A 24,488-nucleotide genomic window follows, 5' to 3' on the forward strand; every position below is an offset into this window, starting at 1 on the left:
AGAAAATTCACGGTTAAAGTAAACTACTTTAGATTGCAAAAGCTTGGATTTTTGTGTTATTTATTCTCGACAGGTGGAATTTGTTGAATATGGTCGGACTTCGAAGGTAACTCCAAAAACATAGGGTCACACATGAGTTTATCGACTTTGTTTTATGGAATGTTTGGAATTGGACTCAACACCGGGTCCTGATATAACTTTTAAATGGATACTTTAAAAAAACCAAACAGATACAGCACTTTCATAAGAAAAATGGTCTCTCTCTTGTTACTATTTATAAGTAATTCTAACTAGCTCAAGGCTCATGTGTGTCAGAGTGCAAACACATCTAAACCAAGCTTAAAACCACATTCAACACTGCACAGACAAGAACATCAGTGCAACAAGACCAAGAGTCTACAGCCACGTTAGCGCCTACACATTGAACTACATGCTAACATCAGCATGCTTCCATGTTCACAATGGCAATGTTACCTTGCTGGTGTTTATGATGTTAAAAATACTCACCAACTTAGTTTATTGTGTTAACAGGTCAAAGTTTAATTCTTAACACACAAGTGAAGCAGTATTAAACAGCTGAAATGGTCCTCATGAGGGGACTTTAGTAGGTTTAGGTTTATCAGATCAATATTGTTACATGTCTATGTGAAGATTTGCTATTATGGTTGAACTGGATGAAGTAAAAAGGGTACACTCTTTTAATGTTGGGCGAGCAAAGCCTGTTCCCTTCACTCGGCTCTGCAACAGGATGAACCAAACAAGACACCCCAGGAAGATTCTGTTCATACCTGGCATGACTTCAGATCTCCCTTCTCTGCTTTACTTTATACAGTATGTCAATGAAAATATACATCGCTGAGACAAACAAGAAATAACTTTTGCAGAATTTACAAGAGCACTGTAATCCCAAACAGTTGTACTAGCTCATAACTAATAAGGTCATAACAGTCAAATGTCGCTATGCAGTTGACCAAACTATAAAGTGTTGAGCTCTGTTGAGATTTATGCCATTTTAATTGAATAGGGCTCAATATTTTATAGCTAATTTGTGTGGAACGCTCAAAAAGTTTAGGAACCATACAATAGTGTCATGACGTTATCGACGTCATGACGTTCTGGTGGGTGGGTCTTATCTCTCCCTCAGGAAAGCTGAGTCAGCCATCTTGAATTTACCTTGATGCGGGGAAGTTTTGGCTAGCCCGTGTGGAGCACAGGTATACAGTTTAATTTGTTTTTATTTGTTTGCAATGCGCACTTTATTCCCCCCGCTTCAAACCACCACAACCTCAGTTTTTTTCATTATTCTTATTGCCCTCGTTTTCTTAAGCGCCGTCTTATCATCAGCCCTGGTTTGGTAAGTAACGCTAACGTTTTTTTGTTGTTGTTGTTTTTTAATTGAATTTCGATAAATAGTCTTAAATTTGAAACTGGGAATACATTTGTACAATGTGCACAGTGAATATTTGTTGTAAATAGTTTACAAATCCAAGTAATTGTAACTTTAGAAGTTGTTGAATGTGACAAATACGTTACGTTACTTCATCTTACAACGGTGTAACGTTATCAGCGGGTTTCCTGGATGAACTACATTTCCCATAATGCATTTTTGCCCGGGACATTGAGTTTGAACTCTCTGGCGGAGGCCGAAAGCATAACGTTATCCCTGCTTTCCGGTTTCTGCCGGTTGTTGTTTTCGCTGTTCGCCGGTAATGCACGTGCGTACTGTGAGTATACTTATTTCAATAAGTGTCCGCGTTACACAGTCAATATTTTACGTTGTCGAGCTGTGTGTGTGTGTGTGCTAGCGTGAAACGAACAATGCTAAACAACATAATGTGAGTGTGTTCTCATGATGCTGACCAAGCCTGTGGTTGTATTTCTTCGTAGGCTCAAGTGTGTGGTTGTGAGATCATCTCGAAATCCTTTCAACAGTTCAGGTAGGATGTATTATGAAATAGTGTTATTAACAATTGGTTTTATTTTATGTGTTTCCACAGTCATTCTTTTGCTATTTCTTTAAATGTTTTTATCTCAACTGTAGGGTCCACAGAAAAAATAGTTTGATCACTTGAACCCTTTATTAATACTTTGCTAAAAACAAAAACATCAACAACAGAAATAGCAGATCTATAAGCACACAACTTTGATGCTTTGTTTGTTAATAACTAAGTCTTTTAACATTTTCATTTTTACTATAATTATTGTACAATGAATGTTTTTGATAGATCTGGAAACTTTTATCTGTATATTCACTTTTTAAAATTTCATTTATCATTATGTATTATTTTAAAAATGTTTTTGAACATTAATAAATCATCTTCGTGCGCATGTTGTGTACAGATATCGGACTACAAAGAGTGCTACAGAGAGTCAGCGTTTCACTATCAGACAGGTGCCAATAGGTGAGTTTTGTAAATTGTGTACTAATTTGAATTAAAAAAAAACTAGAGATTTTGCCCTGAATTATTCACAATGTTCAGATTTTTTGCAGCAGAACAGACTTAATCAAATTACTGATGTGTTGTCAACTGGTTGGCATAATCATTTTCCCCCTCATTCAAAATTTTACACACATTTTAACTTGTACAGTGCAAAACAGGGCTGAAATGGTTTAGACTTTAATTGAAAATATTTAAATTGCAGGGTGAAGTTGGCCCAATGGAGTGGAAGTGCAAGTTGTGTTCTGCAACTTCTAATACCCGGGGACAATTATTTTGGCACTATACTGTACTGCATAGCCAATATTCAAGAGTGTCCCCCCTGCCATGTCTCTATGACAGTTGCATTTGTACTTTTCCATCATTCGAAGCGATGAAAGCTCATCTGTCAAGATCTCATAATGATTCATGTAGAGTAGATGCAACTGAAGGAGCATGTGGTTTTTTTACATGTCCTTTGTGTAACTTCAAGCTGCCCTTTTCTGAGGAAATTCTATTTGGTCATTTGAGAAGTCATTTACGAAGTCATGAGATGGTAGCATGCCCATTCAAGAACTGTAATTACAGAACAAATAGCTACTCAGCGTTTAATGCACACAAAAGTAGAAAACATGGTGGTGATTCAGACTTTGGTGAATGTGTTGTATTGGCAGACAATGATAGTGTCCCAGTTTCAGTTGCAGCAGAAAGTCTTGGGGAACCTGCTGAAAGTCACAGTGCAGGGTCTGCGGACACGTTTGATCTTGAAGAGGTAAACAGTCAGTGTGACACAGACACTTTAAGAGCCCAGTTGAACCATAACTTGGCATCATTATTCCTAAAGATGCAATCTATTCTTCATGTATCTGACATGGCATCTCAGGAAATAGTGGAACATTTGACTCAGATATTTTCCTTGTCCCAACCGATACTCAAACATGACATTAGAGAGGTCTTACAGAGTCATGACATCACTGTCAGTGAAACACTTCTAAATGAGGTTGTCAGTACTGTTATGGACAGTAATGTTATTGTCAGTGCCACAGCTAAGGGGAAGCAGTTATCCTCAACCAAGAGAAGGAAAACCTTCATCGAAAATAATTACCCTGTGGTAAAGCCTGTACAGTATCGGCTACAGCCAGGACACACAGCAGTGCATGTTCCCATTCTTGAGATGATACAAAAAATCTTCAATCATACAGATATTCTGGACAAAATTAAAGAAACAAAAGTGGCACAAAACAGTCATTTTGTAAGCCACCAAGATGGTTTGTACTTCAAAGAGAACACATTCTTGTCTTCAGATGAGTTAAAGATAACACTAATTTTGTACATTGATGATTTGGAGATAGCCAATCCACTTGGCACATCACGCAAAATACACAAAATCTGTTCAGTATACTGGACACTTGCTGATCTTCCCAGTAAATACCGATCAGCCCTGCATGTGATTCAGCTTGCAGCTTTATGTAAAGTGGCTGACATACAGACATTTGGCTATGAAAAAGCACTTGGTCCTTTGTTGAGAGACCTCCGTACCCTTGAACAAGATGGGGTATTCATTGAGTCTATTGGTAAGGTGGTTCAAGGAACAGTCATGTGTGTGGTGTCTGACAATCTTGCAGCCCATGATTTGGCAGGCTTTTCAAAGTCTTTTAGAGCAGAATATTTTTGCAGATTCTGCACAGCGACACAAGCTAAACTTCAGACTCATGAAGTTGCAAGTGGCGAGTTCAGTCTTAGGACAAAAGACAGCCATAATAGTGATGTGCATGCTGTAATGCATGGGGATAGTCAGAGTCAGAATGGTGTTAAGGCAGATTGTGTCCTGAGCCAGCATCTAGAGCATTTTCATACTGTCACTGGCTTCCCACCTGATGCCCTCCACGATCTTTTTGAGGGCATTGTGCCCGTAGAGCTCGCCCTGTGTATCGGAGAGATGATCCGTCACAAATACTTCACCCTTGAATATTTGAACGAGAGAATTCTGTCATTTCCATACCAGCACACAGACAAGCTTGACAAACCTCATAAAATACCACAGACCTTCGCTGTAAAGAAAAGCATTGGTGGTAATGGCCATGAAAATGCCACATTGCTTAGACTGCTCCCTTTGATTATTGGGAATGCAGTTCCTGAAGAGGATGGAGCATGGACTGTGCTAATGGACTTAAAAGAGGTAGTAGAGTTATCGCTGTGCTCAGAATTCACAGAGGAGTCTATCCAGTATTTACAGTCCAAGATACAGGATCATAGAGAGGTGCTGAAAGAAGCCTTTCCAGATTTCAAACTCCGTCCTAAGCATCACTACATTGAACACTATCCTGACCTTGTACGCCGTTTTGGGCCCCTTGTACACTTGTGGACAATGAGGTTTGAGGGTAAACACCGTTTTTTCAAGAGAGTTGTACACGACACACAAAACTTTAAAAATGTGTTAAAAACACTTGCAGACAGGCATCAATACATGGTAGCATACCATCTAAGTGCCTCAGGATTCTTCAAACCTCACCAGCAGACATCAAATGTCTCTTCTGTACTGGTATCAATGCTTCCAAATGTTGCCAAGACATACATTGAACAAATAACAGCAAGCAATGTTATTTACAGCACATCAAAGGTCTGCATTGATGGAACTGATTACGTTGTAGGAATGTTTTTGTCTGTGGGACAAGAGGGAGGACTGCCTAATTACTGTAGAATTGAACAGGTTCTCCTGGTTAACAGTAGTGTTGTCTTTCTTTGCCAAGAGCACACATCACACTACATTGACCACCTGAGATCTTACGAACTTTTCCCAAACAATCTGGCTGTTCACACCCCATCAGAGCTAAATGACAAAACACCTCTCTGCGCTTACAACATAGATGGAAGATTGCTCTTGACACCCAAACATTTCATATTATTACACTGAAGATTTGTAATCGTTCAAGTGGTGTCCCAGTGTTTGTGTGGACCAGTGGGTATGTGGACATGTATACGTTGTGTGTGTCGCTTCACTCGCCATGAAAATTAACGTGTTTTTGTCTATTAGAAACCAAAAGATGGCTGCTGCCCAGAAGCATGTGCTGCGTGTGTATGTTGCACGAGACACCGCCCTGAAACTTACTCTACTTGAGCGACCAAAGTCAGTGGAGGAGCTGAAAGAAATAATGCAAGAGAGGTTCAAGCCGAGACTGGATGGGGACTTTAGCCTGCACTATGAGGATCCAGACTTTGATGGTGATCTTTGTCTCCTTGTGGACATCCAAGAGTTGCCAGAGAAGGGCACATTGAGAGTCGTCAGACCTGAAGGTGACACATCATCTACTGCATCTTCTGACACAGACATACTCCCACATGTACCTGCGTTACAGCGCCAGAAGAGTTGGCCTGATCACTTTGTTGTTCCTGGTTTTGGCTATGAAATGGAGCATATACTAGAAGAAGGAAATCGTGTTTATGAAGAATCAGGAAAATTGCTGAAGTTAAAGAGGTCACAGAAGAGTGAAATCCTTAAAAAAATGGCAGAAACGATCTACAGTTTTAAACCATACCCACATGAAAAGGAATTGGCAATGGCTGCTCAAGCTTTGATAACAGCTCATCCATGTCTCAGAATGACGGCTGGTGAAGACGGGGATTTGGGATGGAAACGTCACATAGGGTACAAGGTTGCGTCTTACCGTAACAATCTGGCCAAAGCTGGGGTTGCAGAAGTAGCCATCAACACAGGGAGGCGGAGCCGAAACAACCCCGACAATGACCACCCCCATCAAAACATAAAGAAAGCTCGAAAAGCTGAGGTCAACTACATCATCAACCTACCGAAGGATCAAACCCCAGCCACTCTGGAAACAATGAGAGAAGAAATCATACATGAAGTCGAAAAGACTGAGAGAAACCAATTAGTCATAGGCAAGCTCATGAACACAACCTATGCCCTTCGTCGCCAAGAAATCGTTGGAGCTCTTGTAGCTCCACGGGTGAGAGATGTCGTGGACAGATGGCCAGCCCTACTTATGGAGTCACAGGTAAAAAAAAAAAAAAAATCATTTACTATTTTACTGTTTTCCCTGTTGAGAGCAATTAATCAACATGACTCTTTAGCATGCCCACTTTAAACATGATTGATTTTTCCAATATTTAAATGACTGTTTTAAAAATCTAAATTTTCAAAAAATTCACCAAAAAGCAAATGGCAGATGTAAAAGTTGACAACACATCACGCTGGGCCATATTTTTGCCATTCACAGTAAACAAAGTATACAGAGGTTTATTGTTTTAATTTCCTTTTAGATAACATTATACAGCCTGTTTTAAATTAAAGAATGACAATTAACTTTCTATTTTGACCTTGGTTCTGACTCATCCCTAATAGAATTGCCCTTGGTTTTGCTACCTGCCAACTGAAAACTTTTAAAAATACATTCACAATTCTGTTCCTAATTCATCTTTGTACATTTCTGTGTAATTCTGTCCATGTACAGGTCTTTGCAGAGTTCCACCGAATCAACAACGTTAACCTGCGCAATCAATTCTACAAGGAGCTGGACAGACACACGCCTAAACTGATCACCTTGTTCAGAGACAAGGCCACCAAGACTGGCAAGATAGCGGAGGAGCTAGCCAAGCTCATGAGGATTTATGACCTTCAGGTGAATTTTTAACTTTGCATGATTCAGAAACAGATTATTAAAAGATTGTTTGCAGACAACTGTAAGAAGTCATAGTGTGAATTGTCTCGACTGTGCCCTGAGGTTAAGTGATTATGCCATGAACACAACATTGTCATCTGGTCAGAGATAGACGTCTTGACAAGATGTATTCTATCAGAAAGAGGTACCTTAAAAAGATACTTTATCAGCTTCAATTAGAAGAAGTCCAAATAACTACTGTTTTCGTAAAATTAGATTTTCCATTTTAAGTTTTTTCCTTTTGTGAGTTATTAAAGTATTTACAATAGAAAGTTATTCATTTGAAAAATGTTTTACTGAAGAAATGGTGACCCAAAATACTGAATCTACCATCTATAGCAATGACCACCATCAGAATATGGAGCTATTTAACACTTTGATATTTTTATAAGTGTTTGCTCTGCATTTGTGTAATTACTATTGTAATGGATATTTTTTTTCCATCTAGGAACAACGTGATGTAAATATGAGACGGGCCCTCGTCCTTCATGCACTTCCTGTGTACCTGCGTGAAGATGCCTCCAAGTTCTTCAGGACCTGTAATGTAAGTGTACTGGCCTCACTATTAATCCCTTTGCCTAGCTATTCAGTCAGCTTAAACATATGACATCACTCAAAGAACTCTAGGAGAACCAGGGGGGTAGTCCAGAAAGCAGGTTATGTGAAAACTCAGAGTGAACCCTGAGATGAGGGAAACTCTGAGTTATCCATTTCAGAGGGCTATTCCAGAAAGGAGGTTCAACAAACACTGAGCCTAACCCTGAACTCTGAGTTGACTTACCCTGTGAAGTGAAACTCTGTTTTAAGTTCCAGAACAGCTGATCTGAGTTAGGTAAGTCGACTCTGAGTATGTTAACTCTGAGTTGAGCTCGTGCCTAACTTCTAGTAAAAAGCCATCATCAATGGAGCTCTGATACTGTGATTCACTATGGTAACGGGAGAAAACAGGAAGCAGACATTTTCTGGGAGGAAAAAAAGTAACACGGCTGCGGCCGTAATAAAAATCACTAACAGAGTTTTAGATGCGGTCGTCTTTTCATTTTGAATTTAACATCACTTTCAAGTGCTAAGTTACAGTAATGTCTACACATCATTAGCATGATTTGTATCCTTGAGGGGCTGAACTCATTCTTATATTATTTGTGTTTTGTAGTCAGCAGATGGTCCAGACCTCACTGACACTCCGGTGGCTCTCCTGACAGTCGTCACGGATGACACTACTGATGCGGCCCTCTTGAGCCCTGAGAGCATCTGTATTGTCGTGGAGGATGAAATACTTGTGAGTGGTCCCACAAATCTGGCTGACTCATTTCTCCTGCTCTTTGGGTACGTATATGCACTAGACCTACAGTACCCAAAGAATCTCGAGCTTACATTCACATTTATCCAAAAAGTCGTGATGTGTCTTGAGGACAACAAACCACTGAAAGGGCGTCTACTGACGCTGAAGAATGATTTGTTCAATGAGTGAATCACTCAGAATGGACTATTTGTTGAGTAAGAAGAATGATGTTGTTGTTGTTGAGCTGAGTATTGAGGAAGTTTTTTGTTTTTTTCCCCTCTTTACAAATGTAATCATTTGCCTCTTCTACCTCAGATTTAAGATGTGACACTGTTTGCCTCTTCTACCTCAGATTTAAGATGTGACACTGTTTGCCTCTTCTACCTCAGATTTAATACGTTGATTGTTAATGGATAAATATCACAACATTGACGTATTGCCCAGCCCAAGTTTTTGTACTGAATAACTTGTGGAAAATGACTGTTCAATTCATGCACTATACATGTGTAATGTTCTGTTGCCTAATGCCTACCTTGATGCACTACCTGATGTTGCCAGTTGAAGTACGGCACAGTGGAAACCAGTACTTTATTTGAATGTTTTATTTAAAACAAAAAAAGTGAGTTGCAGCCTTCAAGGTATAGTAAGAAGAATGATGTTGTTTTTATTGTTTTTATTGTTGTTGTTGTTGAGCTGAGTATTGAGGAAGGTTTTTGTTTTTTTTCCCCTCTTTACAAATGTAACCATTTGCCTCTTCTACCTAAGATTTAAGATGTGACACTGTTTGCCTCTTCTACCTCAGATTTAATACATTGAACGACTGTTCAATTCATGCACTATACATGTTTAATGTTCTGTTGCCTAATGTCTACCTTGATGCACTACCTTGATGTTGCCAGTTGAAGTACGGCACAGTAGAAACCTGTACTTTTATTTGAATGTTTTATTTTAAAAAAGTGAGTTGCAGCTTTCAAGGTACAGTAAGTGACAAAATGTTTTTAAACAGTGTTAAATGGCTCCACATTCTAATAGTTGTCATTGCTGTTGAGGATGGATTATACTTACAATCTTACTGAATTTTATCATGAATCCTTTGTGAGTTATTATCATAATGTTTACTGAATAATGTGAGATGGAGACCCAAAATACTGAATCTACCCTCTGTAGCAATGACCACTATCAGAATATGGAACTATTAACACTTAATGTACTTTAAAACACATTTTGTTTCGCTGGAGTCATTTCCTTTTCCTTTTGTTTTAATTTATGACAAGCACTTTGTTTTGACTGAGCTCCTTTGATTCGTGCCTTTTTTAAAAGCACATTGTGTTGAATAAAAAAAGTTGTTAAATTGTCACTGTGGTGTCACTTTCATGTTTTCTAACATTATTAGCTGATTATAATTGTGTAGTGGGCCGACATCAGTATTTCAGTTTAGAATTAATTTTGAGCGCATGTCCCCCAGATTATGAGTTGAAGAATATAGAAAATTTTTAGTGTATTTCCCACATTGTATAAGTTGAAAAATATTAAAAATTTTGAGTGTATTTCCCACATTATATGGGTTGAAAAATATTGAAAATTTTGAGTGTATTTCCCACATTATATGAGTTGAAAAATATTGAAAATTTTGAGTGAATTACTCCCTAATTATAAGTTGAGGAATATCGATATTTATAAGATAACATTGAGATAATTTAAGGCAACTGCAAATGTAATTTTTATTTTATGTAAACTTAAAACATTTAAAAACATCACTAAAATATTTTTGTGTAATCTGTTACAAAATAATTTTTGAGTTCTGTGAACTTATTAGGGTTTACAGTGAGGGTGCAAATAATTAAGAGTTTGTTGTAGACAGCCTTCACAAAATGTATCTAGTGTCTCCTAACTCTACAATTCTCAAAATTTCAAGATTTTTTTAGCGAGTCTGGGAACTTTATCCGCATGTGACAAAGAAGTAGCCTTAGTTTCTGTTTATTTTTACAAGACCACACATAACCTCAACTCCCACAGAAAGCACACTTCTTCTTGCATTGGAAGCCACCAATCATGAGGTGCACAATATCATTCAGTACGCACATAATACAGTAATACTAGACTGCATGTTCTGACTACAGACCATGTTAAAGACACCAAATCAAATTTTGTTGAAAAAGTAATAATGAAACAAGTCCAGTTCTACAGCTTCACACTGGAGTACACACATTCACTGTTGGTGTTGTTCCTCTGTCTTCTTGATCTGTCGGGCAGCTTGACACTTAAAGCAGCATAATGGAGGTTGTCTGCGTCTCCGTGACCCTGGTGACAAAATATGTAGAAGTGGATTAGGATATCGATCAAATTAAAACAAAATATCCACATAACATTTTGTTGTTTTACAATTAAAAGGTATTTTGATGGTAATTAATGGATCGTTAAGATAAATTTCACCTCTGCATTTGTTGTGGAGGGAGCTGATAATCTTGCTGGAGACTCTGTGAAACACAAATAAAGCTGTTTCATTCAAAAGTTATTTATATAAAATAAAAGCTGTCAGATACAGATATTATCAGTTACCTGTAGACTGATAACTGTTTTTCTTCTTCATCTTGAACACTGAGAGAGCCAGTAAAACTACCAGGATGGTGGTGAATGTCAAAGCTCCACTCAACAAATACACCAAGACAGGAGAGTCCACTTTGTCTGCAGAGAGACAGACATCAGAAACAGAACTTTGAGCTTTTAACACTGTGTTCGTCTTAAATTTGATTTGTAAAAGACCATGAATAGATTTTCATCACATTATACAGTCTCTGTTGGAAAGTTACTCACCCTCAAAGTCCAGCTTGGTCCCATCTCCAAACAGTATGTGTCCACATGAGGCAACAGCACAGTAGTAGGTCCCAGCATGAGAAAGATTCAGGCTCTTCATTGGCAAGTTGTAGACACAGGTGTGTGTTTGTGTGTTGTCTTTCCTCTCACACTGATCATTCCTGCCTCCATGGGTGTAAATGAGTCCTGGATGAGATTCTTGAGAGTGTTTGAACCAGTAAACACTGTGTTCTCCATCACAGGTCCCAGTGTGTACTGTACAGTTCAGAGTCACAGAGCCTCCTGGCTGGATGATCTCAGATGCTGACTGATGGACCCAAGCTGGGACGTTCAAACCTGAACCCTTCACACTGACGGTTGTGCCCTCAGTAAAACTAAAGACAAATGTATAGCTCCATGCGCAGTAGTAAGTGGCTGAGTCTGAAATGCTCAAATCAAAAATTGTAAGGTGATTTCTACCATTTCCAGCATCCAGTGTGAAGCGTGGATTGTTCTTGAATTCATTATAAAAAGTTCCATTTTGATCAAACCTGTAGAAGGTAGAGATGAGCTGTGGTTTCTGACCCAGAGGTTGTTTGTACCAGTACAACCATGCTAAGTCATCACCTTCAGAGAAACATTGTAGACAGATTTGGTCTCCAATGTTGGCTGATACAAAACGTCTTTCTTGACGAACTGTTAGGGACAGATCTGTCATCTGAGCTGAAGTGAAATAAGAGACAAAGCAAATACTCAATTAATTTAACCCAACCGAATTCAGAATTATGATCATATCATAAAGAGCTTCTATAGACTAAAAGATACAAACTGGAGCCATAAAAACTCAACTCACCCGTTATCCCCAAGAACAAACATGTCAGGTGGAAGAAGACGAGCCTCAGAGATGTCATCGTGTTCAAATCCTTGTGTTGAATGAAAGAATCTCAACACTTTCTCCACCCTTTAGAGACAAGACTGTGTTTGATTGGCCAGCCTGATATGACTATGTATGAGCTATGTAGGAAACATGGTCACATGTTCACTGCCACAAGTGTCACGTTGGTTAGAGTCGCACATCACAGATAAATGGAAAACTTCAACCTGAAATTAGATTTAAAATCACTGAAAAAATATATGACCTGTATCAAATATAAACACTCGCACCAATACACAATAAGAGTCCTGCTCCACGTTCAGCAATGGACCAGATGCCATTATGTCAAACAGAAATGAAGGACATGATTTTGAGCAGATCATCCAGAGTTGATACCATCTCATGATTAAAAAGAAACATTATTTCAAGTTGTAACCAACACTGCATTCTGTGCTGTATTAAACATACATTTTTTTTTTTACAATATATTTATTAAAATTATTAAACCACAATACAAAACAATTAGATACCTTCTTTCACAGTATGTTACTTTGTTACTAACATGCTTAGATACAAGATGGCGGCACGGATGGCCCGCATCAGTACTTTATATGTTTTTGTTAATTTGTTTGGTTTTCTGTGACCCCTCTCTGGTCACATTCACCACAGAGCAACTTTTAAACGTTGGACAGTCCTCTGCTGGAATTTTTTCACCGGTTTTTCATTGGACCCGAAAAGTTTTACATAGATTCTTGTTGGAGGTGCAGCAGCTTTCTATGGGATTTGCCAGAGACACAGACGGGGGGAAGCGAGCAGGAGCACCAGCTTCCTGACGGACAAGAGGCAGCAGGTGAGGCTGGGGAGCATCACATCCAGCACCCAAACTATCAGCACTGGTGCCCCCCAGGGGTGTGTCCTCTCTCCACAAATGTCTGCACCTAAGGGGACCCTTCTGTGAAGTTTGCAGACGACACCACCGTCATCGGTCTCATCCGGGACAGTGATGAGTCTACATACAGATGGGAGGTGGAACAGCTGGCCCTCTTGTGTGGTCAGAACCATCCGGACCTGAACCCGCTCAAGACCATGAAGATGACAGTGGACAGCACAGTGTCTACACCTTCAGGTGTCTGGGAACCACAATCTCCCGGGACCTGAAGTGGTCCTCCCACATAGACACTGTCCGGAAAAGGCCCAGGAGAGGCTGTCCTTCCTATGACAGCTCAGGAAGTTCAACTTGCCTCAGGAACTGCTGATCCAGTTCTACACCGGGATAATACAGTCTGTTCTCTGCACTTCTATCACTGTCTGGTTGGCTCTGCAACCAAACAGGACTGGAAAAAGCTAGAGAGCCAACCTGCCCTCCATACAGAACTTGTAGTGGTCCAGGGTCAGGATATGGGCAGGTAACATTTCTGCAGACGCCTCACACCCCAGACACAAACTTTTCATGCTCCTCCCCTCTGGTAGGCCATACAGAACACTGTGCACCAAAACGACCAGACAGAGAAAGTTTCTTCCCCCAGGCTGTCACTCTGATGAACACTTAGTCAGAGTGTTGGAGACAACCACTATGCAGTAAATCCTGCCACTGTTTTCAATGTAAATACTGTTTTAATGTAAGTACTGCTGAAAAGTCTGCACTCCTTACAATTGCACTATTTTTGTCTTGTACATATTAGTCTTGATTTTTCAAATATTTCTTTTTCTTTTTCAGATTTAATGTTAAAAAATTATACCCTGTACATTGAGTGCAAATTTAACTGGCTGTCAGCATTTGACGATGTGAGAATGAGACTCAAAAATCAACTGTCTTTTTCAGAATTGCTTTCAAAGTTTGGCTACATACTGTTGCTTTAATTCTCCACCTTAATGCACACACACCGGCTTGCCTCACCTTCCTGTTTCTCTCTCCCAGTATGTGTCTGCTCTGTTCACTTTCTTCGTCAGCTGTTTGTTTTCTGAAGTCGCCCATAAAACGCACCTTGGATCTTCTTACCCCAATTCTATTTTCATAACAGTGAGTGAGCCGCATGTTGAGGAAGCCTGTCGTTAATTATGTAGCCTGTCAAAACCAGCGTGGTACAGAATGATCCGGAAACAACTGGGTGCACTCGAGCTTGAACAAAACAACGGCATATGTAGGCCTGTATTAAATAGGAGAGGTTGTGTTACAATCAGCATTTACAGGAGGGAGGTGTTACCAGAGAATCTCTCTATCTGTGTTTCTCTGCAGAGCATGTGTGATCATCAGTAGACAGGAGGTGTACAGCGATCGATCATTGAAGGCCTCTACTCAGATAGATGAAACAAATTAAAGTAAAAATTTGATGCCAAATATACTTGGGTGGCCTTTAATGTACCCGGGCAACTGCCAATGTGAAATATATGTGTGGGAAACACTGCCACAGTCGTCATAAGTCATGAATCGAATGAGACTGTGGTAAATGACATCTTGTAGTGTCAGCAGCAGTGATCTGTTAAAATGTGATGTGAACCAGGTGTAAGCAGAATCATCAAGACCAATAGGAAGCATTTTTTTATTTAATACAATATCATAATCAACAGCATCAAAAGCATTGAACAGACCTGCAGTGCAGCACAAAGTTGTTTTTCCATCAAACAAGTTAAAATTGTCATCCAGAACAAGCAGTTATTGTATTATGAGCAGGCGTCCTGACCTCTGTGATTGAAGGACAGCATTTTGTACCACAAAGGACTGTGTGGTGAGTTGAGGCCAATAGGTGTGGAGGTCACAAGCGTCCCCGCCTTTGTGACACTGTTCCTGTTTCCTCTATATCTGTGCATGAACAACTGTGTTATGAATGATGTTAGACAAAGCTTGTTTTAAAGGTTAAAGAAGGGCCAATGTTACCCACAGGTCTTTGAGGAGATCCACCAGTCTTTCCACCTCGCTCCATAAAGGGCACATTGGTACTAATTGTTGGCATTGACAGTGAAGTCCAATTTTACTGAAAAAGTAGAAATAAAACAGGTCCAGTTCTACAGCTTCACACTGGAGTACACACATTCATTGTTGGTGTTGTTCCTCTGTCTTCTTGATCTGTTGGGCAGCTTGACACTTAAAGCAGCATAATGGAGGTTGTCTGCGTCTCCGTGACCCTGGTGATAAAATATGTAGAAGTGGATTAGGGTATCAATCCTAAAAAATATCTATAAAGATTTTTTTTGATTGAAGGTATTTTAATAGAAGTTCATGGGTTGTTAAGATCAATATCACCTCTGGATTTGTTGTGGACTGAGCCGATAATCTTGCTTGAGACTCTGGTTGTGAAACACAGATATTGCTCTTTCAATCAAACGTGACATTTAGCGAACACAAGTCATCATATATGAATAGTACCAAGTTACCTGTAGACTGATAACTGTTTCTCTTCTTCATCTTGAACACTGAGAGAGCCAGTAAAACTACCAGGATGGTGGTGAATGTCAAAGCTCCACTCAAGAAATACACCAAGACAGGAGAGTCCACTTTGTCTGTAGAGAGACGGACATCAGGCACAAAACTTTGAGCTTTTAACACTGTGTTCGTCTTAAATTTGATTTAAAAGAGACCATAAATAGATTTTCATCACATCAGAAAGTCTCTATTGGAAAGTTACTCACCCTCAAAGTCCAGCTTGGTCCCGTCTCCAAACAGTATGTGTCCACATGAGGCAACAGCACAGTAGTAGGTCCCAGCATGAGAAAGATTCAGGCTATTTATTGGTAAGTTATAGACACAGGTGTGTGTTTGTGTGTTGTCTTTCCTCTCACACTGATCATTCCTGCCTCCATGGGTGTAAATGAGTCCTGGATGAGATTCTTGAGAGTGTTTGAACCAGTAAACACTGTGTTCTCCATCACAGGTCCCAGTGTGTACTGTACAGTTCAGAGTCACAGAGCCTCCTGGCTGGATGATCTCAGGAGCTGACTGATGGACCCAAGCTGAACCTGTTACACTGACAGTAATACTCTCTAATATTTCTAATGAGCGTAAAACACTACTTATGCAGTTGTAAGCAGCTGAGTCTGAAATATGCAGATCTGAGATTTTCAAATGATTTTTACCATCTCTTGTATCCAGTGTGAAGCGTGGATTGTTCTTGAATTCACCATAAAAAGTGACATTTTTATTAAACGTGTAGAATGAAGAGATGAGCTGTAGTTTCTGTCCCAGAGGTTGTTTGTACCAGTAAAGCCTTGCAGCAACATCAGCGTTATAGAAACATGGCAAAGTCAAGCTGTCCCCAGTTTTTACTGATAAAAAACCTCCGTCTGGATGAACAGACGAGGACGACTTCAGAGCAGTTGTCTGAGCTGAAATGAAATGAGAGACAAAACAAACACACAGTTACTTCTTTGTGAAAGGAATCAGAATAATCATTACATCAGACACATTAGTATGAGGAGTAACCATACATTACAAAATGAATACTTGAATCAACAAACTCAACTCACCCGTTATCCCCAAGAACAAACATGTCAGATGGAAGAAGACAAGCCTCAGAGATGTCATCCTGTTCGAATCCTTGTGTTGAATGACAGAATCTTAACACCTTCTCCGCCCTTTAGAGAGAAGACTGTGTTTGATTGGCCAGCCTGAAATGACTCTGTATGAGCTATGTAGAAAACATGGTCACATGTTCACTGCCACAAGTGTTGGTTAGAGTCGCAAGTCACAGATAAATGGAAAACTTCACACTGAAATTGGATTTAAAATCACTGAAAAAATATTTGACCTGTATCAAATATAAACACTCGCACCAATACACAATAAGAGTCCTGCTCCACGTTCAGCAATGGACCAGATGCCATTATGTCAAACAGTAATGAAGTACATGATTTGGAGCAGATCATCCAGAGTTGATACCTTATATTGATATTAAAAATATTACTATAAGCTTTTACAATATATATATTAAAAGTATAAAACTATGATAAAAAACAATTAAATACCTTCTTTCACAGTATCTAACTTTGCACGAATCAGCAGGCCATAATCAAAAGTCCATTTACCTTTCATGTAATGGAATGGAAAAACCAGTCGCACAAAAGCAATTAATATCTACATGAACATACAGACTTCTGACTTTTAAAACACCCCAAGAAAAGTTTTTTCTCCCTTGTTACTGTTCCACTGTGAGCTATTCCAACAGTAGTCATCATAACATCAGGTGCTGGTTAGAAAACCTGCTGAAAACCACAGTGAACACTGCACTGACAGATACAACGCAACAAGACCCAGAGGCTACAGTCATGCTAACAGCTCTTTGAGCCTACATGCTAACATACTAACATGCTCACAATGACAATGCTAATATGTTGGTGTTTTTTCAGTTATATGGTTAAAAATGTTCACGACCTCCACTTCCGGTATGAGTACGGAGTGGGGTAGACGCGTGTTCAGCTCGCTCCCACTAACGCACTTTTAATTACCTTTTTAAGCCTCGACTTTTTTAGCAACTGCCCTTCAAACTGTGCGCAGCTGGTTTATAAGACTATACCGATTACCTAGCAATTTCCAAAAACAAGGGAAAAGCTGCTGAAAAGGACAAAATACTGCTAGCATAACTATGGCCAAGATTAGCATGCTACTTGAGGACCACAGAGCGGCTCTGGAGGCTGATTTGAGTCGCTGACATCCACACTGGATAGCATACACTCGACTGTTAAAGACCACGAACAGCGTGTCAGTCCTCTGGAGGGTAATGCCATGGAGGTTGACCAGCGTCTTCAGCAACTTGAAAATGCTTACTTTGCTCTACAGGGAGACAACGAGTCACTCAGAGTCAAAGTGGCGGACCTGGAGGGGCGTAGCAGGCACCAAAACATCTGCACCGGGCGCATCAGAGCATCGCACCCAAACCTGCGCCGGAAGGCAGTCATCCTGAGCTTTCACCGCTTCCAAGTTAAAGACTTGGACAAGGTGATCTGATCTACGAAGGCCATAAGGTCCGCTTCTGTGATGACTATAGCCCCGATGTGCTAAAGCAGCACACCGAGTATAAGAGTCCCATGGATGAACTGTATTAGCACGGGTGCAAGCCGGCTCTCCTCTACCCAGCCAAGCTGCGCATCACCATTGCCCAACGGAGAGAAGACCTGGCTCCTTGTCTGCTAAAGATTCCGTCAAGTTTGTCCAGAACTTGAAAACAGATCTAAGCTACTGAACTGGCATATTATCCTCTTGTTATAATTGCAAATATATTTTTTTTGTATTCTTCTTTTTGTCTTGATCTGTAAATTTGCTTTTTCATTTTTGACACTCGCACTATAGTTTAACTAAGCCCATCTGCACTTTATCACTATTCCCATTAACAATTCACCAAGTTATGTCTTGCTTATCGGGTCACTACTGTACGTTTGAAACATATTTTTTTATGAACATGTCCACGTCGGCCTATTATCTTGGTGGTTATTTACATATCACTGCTTTTGCTTCACATAGCAGTCATTTCCCAACTTCCCTAGTGTTTATCTATTTATTTATTTACAGGACAGGGATAGAGGAGTACTGGTACAACACCTACCCAGCCCCCCATATAGCATTCTATGTTAAGTTCTAGCCTCCTGACAACACCAAGGGGAGCCTTAAGATTTACTAGTTTAATGTCAAAGGGCTGAACTCTCCTGTAAAGTGTAACACAGTGTTTAATCATTTGAAACAGCTAAACACTAAAATTGCCTTCTTACAGGAAACCCATCTCAGGCCGTCAGATTACCTTAAACTCTGTAGAGGGTGGGTGGCCAGATTTACCACTCCTTCTCAAGTAAGGCTCGTGTGGTTGCAATTCTTGCCCACAAATCAGTCCTGCTCTCAGTGTCTAAGGTCATATCAGACCCCAACGGGCGCTTTATTATCATCTCAGGGAAGATTTGTGGCAATAAACTGACTTTGGCAAATGTGTATGGTCCAAATTGGGACAATGAGGATTTTTTCAAAAACGTCTTTTTCTCTCTCCCTGACTTACATTCCTGCAGCTTATCCTCGGTGGTGACTTTAACTGTTGTCTTGATCCCTCACTTGACCGTTTGTCGTGTGTCCAATCTAAGTCATCAAAAGTCATTCAACTGTTCATGGAGCAATACGCAGTATTTTCTCCTGTCCATGGTACTTTCTTGCAATTGATTTTTTTCTAATTGACAGCAAATTACTCTCCTCTGTCAGCTCATGCTCCTATAACCTCATAGTAATTACAGACCATGCAACGGTCATAGTTGACATACGTCTTCCTGGTAGATCCCTGTCGCGGTCCCCCTGGCGCTTTAATTCGCTATTACTGCATGACCCCAATTTTGGTAACACTATCAGCAGTCGCATAGACCTATTCATTTCCACTAATGTCAACCCAGCTTTGTCTGTGGCAACAGTTTGGGAGACAAGCAAAGCCTATCTGCGGAGAAAAGTAATGTCTTACTCTGCTTACCAGAGAAAGATTACTGCTGAAAGGAGTACTTGTCTCTCCAGAGCTATATCAGAACTACAAACAAAATGCATAGACTTACCCAATGCAAATCTTTTCAAGGAACTGCTCAGAAAAAAGCAGATTTTGACACCCTGGCCCCTAATGAGGCAACAGCATCAATATTAAAAACACGGCATAGTTACTATGAATTCAAAGACAAACTAAGTAGACTGCTTGCTCACCAAATCCAACAGTCCTCTTCGTCAACACATAACCCAAATAAATACTACCAATGGAACAATTTTACTCACTCTCAACCATCACATCTACCAAAGTCCTCCCCTCACCCATAGTAGGCCTGTTTGGGGTCCTGACCACTACCAACTCGCTGCCATCCTATCTCATGGAACATGTGGCTTTTCTCACACTTTTAGCAAGGCGTGTCGTCCTGATACACTGGAAGTGCCCGTCTCCCCCCTCCCATACCCATTGGATAAAGGATGTTTTATCCTCCCTATACCAGCAGCACACAGTGTGTCTTGTTTGTTAGTATTTTGTATTTGCTTATTTTTGTGTTGTTCTGTCTTGTCTTTTACTTTATTTTATTATAATGTTCCCCCCTCCAATTGGAATCATGCTTTCTCTCCAGGTCTGTGTAAGAGGGTTTGTGTCTGTAATTGTGGAAAATTCAATAAATAAATCATATATACATTTCTTTTAAAAAATGCTAACAACCTTAGTTTAGTGTGTTAGTATGATATAATCTTAGCAGATTACCAGTAAGGGAGACCTGAGATTAAATGACATTACATATAGAACCTCAATCTCTAACTTCAGTTTACTTCAATCAATCAATCAGTTTTTATTTGTAAAGCACTACAACAGCTGGTACTGTAGGAATGATTTAGCAAAGCTATTACATAATCTGGTGTCATCTTTGTTTACTTAGTCCTGACACAACTGGGGATGGAGATGTGATACAGTGTTTCCCACCGGCTTGCCTCGTCTTCCTGTTTCCCTCTCTCAGTATGTGTCTGCTCTGTTCACTTTCTTCTCATCTTCTTACCACAATTCTATTTTTGTAACAGCGGATGAGCCGCATGTGGCCATGACATGGCAACAACTGGGTGCACTCAAGCTTGAACAAAACAACAGCTTATGTAGGCCTGTATTAAATAGTAGAGGTTGCGTAACAATCAGCATTTACAGGAGGGAGGTGATACCAGAGAATATCTCCCTCTGTGTTTCTCTGCAGAGCATGTGTGAACATCAGTAGACAGGAGGTGTAGAGCGAGAGCAGATTATCCACAAATTAATCCTGCTTCCCCCCATCCCTCCCTCTCTCTCTCTCTCTTGGATCTATACAAATAAAGATCGATTGATTAATTAATCGAATTTGGCAGGCCTCCAATCAGATGGATAAAACAAATAAATGTAGAAAATTTGAAAAATGGGTTGCCAAATATACTTGGGTGGCCTTTGATGTACCCGGGCAACCACCCAAGTAAAATATGTGTGGGAAACACCGCCACAGTCGTCATAAGTCATGAATCGAATGAGACTGTGGTAAATGACATCTTGTAGTGTCAGCAGCAGTGATCTGTTAAAATGTGATGTGAACCACGTGTGAGCATAATCATCAAGACCAATAGGAAGCATTTTTTTATTTAATACAATATCATAATCAACAGCATCAAAAGCATTGAACAGACCTGCAGTGCAGCACAAAGTTGTTTTTCCATCAAACAAGTTAAAATTGTCATCCAGAACAAGCAGTTATTGTATTATGAGCAGGTGTCCTGACCTCTGTGATTGAAGGACAGCATTTTCTACCACAAAGGACTGTGTGGTGAGTTGAGCAATGAGACTGCACACTTAGACAGACAGAACAGCTTGGATACAGGCCAATAGGCGTTGAGGTCACAAGCAAAAGTACAATCCAATTTTACTGAAAAAGTAGAAATGAAACAGGTCCAGTTCTAGAGCTTCACACTGGAGTACACACATTCACTGTTGGTGTTGTTCCTCTGTCTTCTTGATCTGTTGGGCAGCTTGACACTTAAAGCAGCATAATGGAGGTTGTCTGCGTCTCCGTGACCCTGGTAACAAAATATGTGGAAGTGGATTAGGGTATCGATCAAATTATGAAAAATATCCACATAACATTTTGTTGTTGTGCAATTAAAAGGTTGTGATTGACTGATTGATTGTAATTAATGGATCGTTAGGATAAATTTCACCTCTGCATTTGTTGTGGAGGGAGCTGATAATCTTGCTTGAGACTCTGAAACACAAATAAAGCTGTTTCATTCAAAAGTAATATTTAGTGGAAACAAGCTGTCAGATACAAACAGTACCAGTTACCTGGAGACAGGCAGCTGTTTCTCTTCTTCATCTTGAACACTGACAGAGCCAGTAAAACTACCAGGATGGTGGTGAATGTCAAAGCTCCACTCAACAAATACACCAAGACAGGAGAGTCCACTTTGTCTGCAGAGAGACAGACATCAGAAACAGAGACTTAGCATGTTATTGGTTTTCAGACTAACTTTGATGGAAGAGCAAGAATGACTTAAACAAATGGGACAATCTTTTCTAGAAAGTTTCTTACCTTGGAAGTCCAGCTTGGTCCCGTCTCCAAACAGTATGTGTCCACATGAGGCAACAGCACAGTAGTAGGTCCCAGCATGAGAAAGATTCAGGCTCTTCATTGGCAAGTTGTAGACACAGGTGTGTGTTTGTGTGTTGTCTTTCCTCTCACACTGATCATTCCTGCCTCCATGGGTGTAAATGAGTCCTGGATGAGATTCTTGAGAGTGTTTGAACCAGTAAACACTGTGTTCTCCATCACTGGTCCCAGTGTGTACTGTACAGTTCAGAGTCACAGAGCCTCCTGGCTGGATGATCTCAGGAGCTGACTGATGGACCCAAGCTGAACCTGTTACACTGACAGTAATACTCTCTGAAATTTCTAACGTGTTTAAAAAACTACTCATGCAGTTGTAAGCAGCTGAGTCTGAAATACGCAGATCTGAGATCTTCAAGTGATTTTTACCATCTCTTGTATCCAGTGTGAAGCGTGGATTGTTCTTAAATTCATCATGAAAAGTGCCATTTTTATCAAACTTGTAGAAGGAAGTGATGAGCTGTAGTTTCTGTCCTAGAGCTTGTTTAAACCAGTAAAGCCTTGCAACAACATCAGCTTTATAGAAACATGGCAAAGTCAAGCTGTCCCCAGTTTTTACTGATAAAAAACCTCCGTCTGGATGAACAGACAAGGACGACTTCAGAGCAGTTGTCTGAGCTGAAATGAAATGAGAGACAAAACAAACACACAGTTACTTCTTTGTGAAAGGAATCAGAACAATCATTACATCAGACACATTAGTATGAGGAGTAACCATACATTACAAAATGAATACTTGAATCAACAAACTCAACTCACCCGTTATCCCCAAGAACAAACATGTCAGATGGAAGAAGACAAGCCTCAGAGATGTCATCCTGTTCGAATCCTTGTGTTGAATGACAGAATCTCAACACCTTCTCCGCCCTTTAGAGACAAGACTGTGTTTGATTGGCCAGCCTGAAATAACTATGTATGAGCTATGTAGGAAACATGGTCACATGTTCACTGCCACAAGTGTCACGTTGGTTAGAGTCGCAAGTCACAGATAAATGGAAAACTTCAACCTGAAATTGGATTTAAAATCACTGAAAAAATATTTGACCTGTATCAAATATAAACACTCGCACCGATACACAATAAGAGTCCTGCTCCACGTTCAGCAACGGACCAGATGCCATTATGTCAAACAGAAATGAAGTACATGACTTTGAGCAGATCATCCAGAGTTGATACATTATATTGATATTAAAAACATTATTATAAGTTTTTACAATATATATATTAAAAGTATAAAACTATGATAAAAAACAATTAAATACCTTCTTTCACAGTATCTAACTTTGCACAAATCAGCAGGCCATAATCAAAAGTCCATTTACCTTTCATGTAATGGAATGGAAAAACCAGTCGCACAAAAGCAATTAATATCTACATGAACATACAGACTTCTGACTTTTAAAACAGCCCAAGAAAAGTTTTTTCTCCCTTGTTACTGTTCCACTGTGAGCTATTCCAACAGTATTGCTACTGCTAACACAATAACATGCTGACAATGGCAGTGCTAACATGTTGGTGTTTTTTTTCAGTTATATGGTTAAAAATGCTCAGAACCTTAGTTTAGTGTGTTAGCATGATATAATATTAGCAAATAAACAGTAAGGGAGACCTGAGATTGAATTACATTACATACAGAACCTCAGTCTCTAACTTCAGTTTATTTCAGTCAGTCAATCAATCATTTTTTATTTGTATAGTACTGCAACAGTTGGTAATGTATGAGGAATGGTTAAGCTAAGCTATTATATAATCTGGTGTCATGGTTGTTTACTTTGCCCTCACTCAGCTGGGGATGGAGATGTGATACAGTGTTTGGACGCATGTGTACCTGTGTCAGCAGGTGGGGTTGAGAGGGGTGTTAGTATTTGACGACCTGAGAATAAGACTCAAAAATCAACTGTCTTTTTTAAAATTGCTTTCAAAGTTTGTTTGCATACTTTAATTATAACACACCGGCTTGCCTCACCTTCCTGTTAGTCTCTCCCAGTATGTGTCTACTCTGTTCACTTTCTTCATCAGCAGTTTGTTTTCTAAAGTCACCCATAAAGCAAACCTTGGATCTTCTTACCCCAATTCTGGTTTCGTAACGGTGTGTGAGCCGCATGTGGTGGAAGCTTGTTGTTGATTATGTAGCCTATCGAAACCAACGTGTTACGGAATGACATGGCAACAACTGGGTGCACTCAAGGTTGAACAAAACAACGGCATATGTAGGCCTGTATTAAATAGTAGAGGTTGCATTACAATCAGTGTTTACAGGAGGGAGGTGTTACCAGAGAATATCTCTATCTGTGTTTCTCTGCTGAGCATGTGTGAACATCAGCAGGCGGGAGGTGTACAGCGAGAGCAGA

At 39.9% G+C, this 24,488-nt stretch overlaps 4 protein-coding genes across 6 annotated transcripts; 1 reads left to right on the plus strand and 3 right to left on the minus strand.

Moving 5' to 3' along the window:
• The first annotated feature begins 1,326 nt into the window (after positions 1-1,326).
• On the plus strand, positions 1,327-8,887 carry LOC141003951 (uncharacterized). 3 transcript variants are annotated; one of them, XM_073475441.1, is made up of 7 exons: positions 1,327-1,354; positions 1,888-1,937; positions 2,341-2,402; positions 5,452-6,430; positions 6,887-7,054; positions 7,542-7,637; positions 8,247-8,887. In XM_073475441.1, the coding sequence occupies exons 4-7, from the start codon at positions 5,462-5,464 to the stop codon at positions 8,562-8,564; spliced, it is 1,551 nt and encodes a 516-aa protein (XP_073331542.1). In that variant the 5' UTR covers positions 1,327-1,354; positions 1,888-1,937; positions 2,341-2,402; positions 5,452-5,461; the 3' UTR covers positions 8,565-8,887. The 3 variants fall into 3 exon arrangements, with proteins under 3 accessions (XP_073331542.1, XP_073331540.1, XP_073331539.1); XM_073475439.1 differs by lacking the exon at positions 1,327-1,354 and having other exon boundaries at positions 1,871-1,937; XM_073475438.1 differs by lacking the exons at positions 1,327-1,354; positions 1,888-1,937; positions 2,341-2,402 and having other exon boundaries at positions 5,100-6,430.
• Positions 8,888-10,556: 1,669 nt separating this feature from the next.
• LOC141003362 (uncharacterized) lies at positions 10,557-12,079 on the minus strand. The gene is made up of 5 exons (XM_073474687.1): positions 12,022-12,079; positions 11,190-11,891; positions 10,935-11,060; positions 10,809-10,852; positions 10,557-10,676 (listed from the first exon to the last, which is right to left on the minus strand). The coding sequence occupies exons 1-5, from the start codon at positions 12,077-12,079 to the stop codon at positions 10,557-10,559; spliced, it is 1,050 nt and encodes a 349-aa protein (XP_073330788.1).
• Positions 12,080-15,045: 2,966 nt separating this feature from the next.
• LOC141003363 (uncharacterized) lies at positions 15,046-16,561 on the minus strand. Its single transcript, XM_073474688.1, has 5 exons — positions 16,504-16,561; positions 15,670-16,362; positions 15,415-15,540; positions 15,284-15,327; positions 15,046-15,165 (listed from the first exon to the last, which is right to left on the minus strand). The coding sequence occupies exons 1-5, from the start codon at positions 16,559-16,561 to the stop codon at positions 15,046-15,048; spliced, it is 1,041 nt and encodes a 346-aa protein (XP_073330789.1).
• Positions 16,562-21,430: 4,869 nt separating this feature from the next.
• Positions 21,431-22,954, minus strand: LOC141003364 (uncharacterized). Its single transcript, XM_073474689.1, has 5 exons — positions 22,897-22,954; positions 22,063-22,755; positions 21,816-21,941; positions 21,692-21,735; positions 21,431-21,550 (listed from the first exon to the last, which is right to left on the minus strand). Exons 1-5 carry the CDS (start codon positions 22,952-22,954, stop codon positions 21,431-21,433), a joined length of 1,041 nt encoding a protein of 346 aa, XP_073330790.1.
• Between the last annotated feature and the right edge of the window lie 1,534 nt (positions 22,955-24,488).

The sequence above is a fragment of the Pagrus major genome, chromosome 10, assembly GCF_040436345.1.
Source record: "Pagrus major chromosome 10, Pma_NU_1.0".
Classification (NCBI taxonomy): domain Eukaryota; kingdom Metazoa; phylum Chordata; class Actinopteri; order Spariformes; family Sparidae; genus Pagrus; species Pagrus major.

Excerpts from the sequence above, each read along its gene's own strand:
- LOC141003951 (XM_073475438.1), top strand. The coding sequence starts at position 5,423 with ATGAAAATTAACGTGTTTTTGTCTATTAGAAACCAAAAGATGGCTGCT. Across the intron at positions 6,431-6,886 it reads CCCTACTTATGGAGTCACAG|GTCTTTGCAGAGTTCCACCG; the intron begins GTAAAAAAAAAA and ends GTCCATGTACAG. Across the intron at positions 7,055-7,541 it reads TGAGGATTTATGACCTTCAG|GAACAACGTGATGTAAATAT; the intron begins GTGAATTTTTAA and ends TTTTCCATCTAG.
- LOC141003362 (XM_073474687.1), bottom strand. The coding sequence starts at position 12,079 with ATGACATCTCTGAGGCTCGTCTTCTTCCACCTGACATGTTTGTTCTTG. Across the intron at positions 11,892-12,021 it reads TTTGTTCTTGGGGATAACGG|CTCAGATGACAGATCTGTCC; the intron begins GTGAGTTGAGTT and ends ATTTCACTTCAG. Across the intron at positions 10,677-10,808 it reads CCTCCACAACAAATGCAGAG|GGTCACGGAGACGCAGACAA; the intron begins GTGAAATTTATC and ends TTTTGTCACCAG.
- LOC141003363 (XM_073474688.1), bottom strand. The coding sequence starts at position 16,561 with ATGACATCTCTGAGGCTTGTCTTCTTCCATCTGACATGTTTGTTCTTG. Across the intron at positions 16,363-16,503 it reads TTTGTTCTTGGGGATAACGG|CTCAGACAACTGCTCTGAAG; the intron begins GTGAGTTGAGTT and ends ATTTCATTTCAG. Across the intron at positions 15,166-15,283 it reads AGTCCACAACAAATCCAGAG|GGTCACGGAGACGCAGACAA; the intron begins GTGATATTGATC and ends TTTTATCACCAG.
- LOC141003364 (XM_073474689.1), bottom strand. The coding sequence starts at position 22,954 with ATGACATCTCTGAGGCTTGTCTTCTTCCATCTGACATGTTTGTTCTTG. Across the intron at positions 22,756-22,896 it reads TTTGTTCTTGGGGATAACGG|CTCAGACAACTGCTCTGAAG; the intron begins GTGAGTTGAGTT and ends ATTTCATTTCAG. Across the intron at positions 21,942-22,062 it reads GACCAAGCTGGACTTCCAAG|ACAAAGTGGACTCTCCTGTC; the intron begins GTAAGAAACTTT and ends GTCTCTCTGCAG.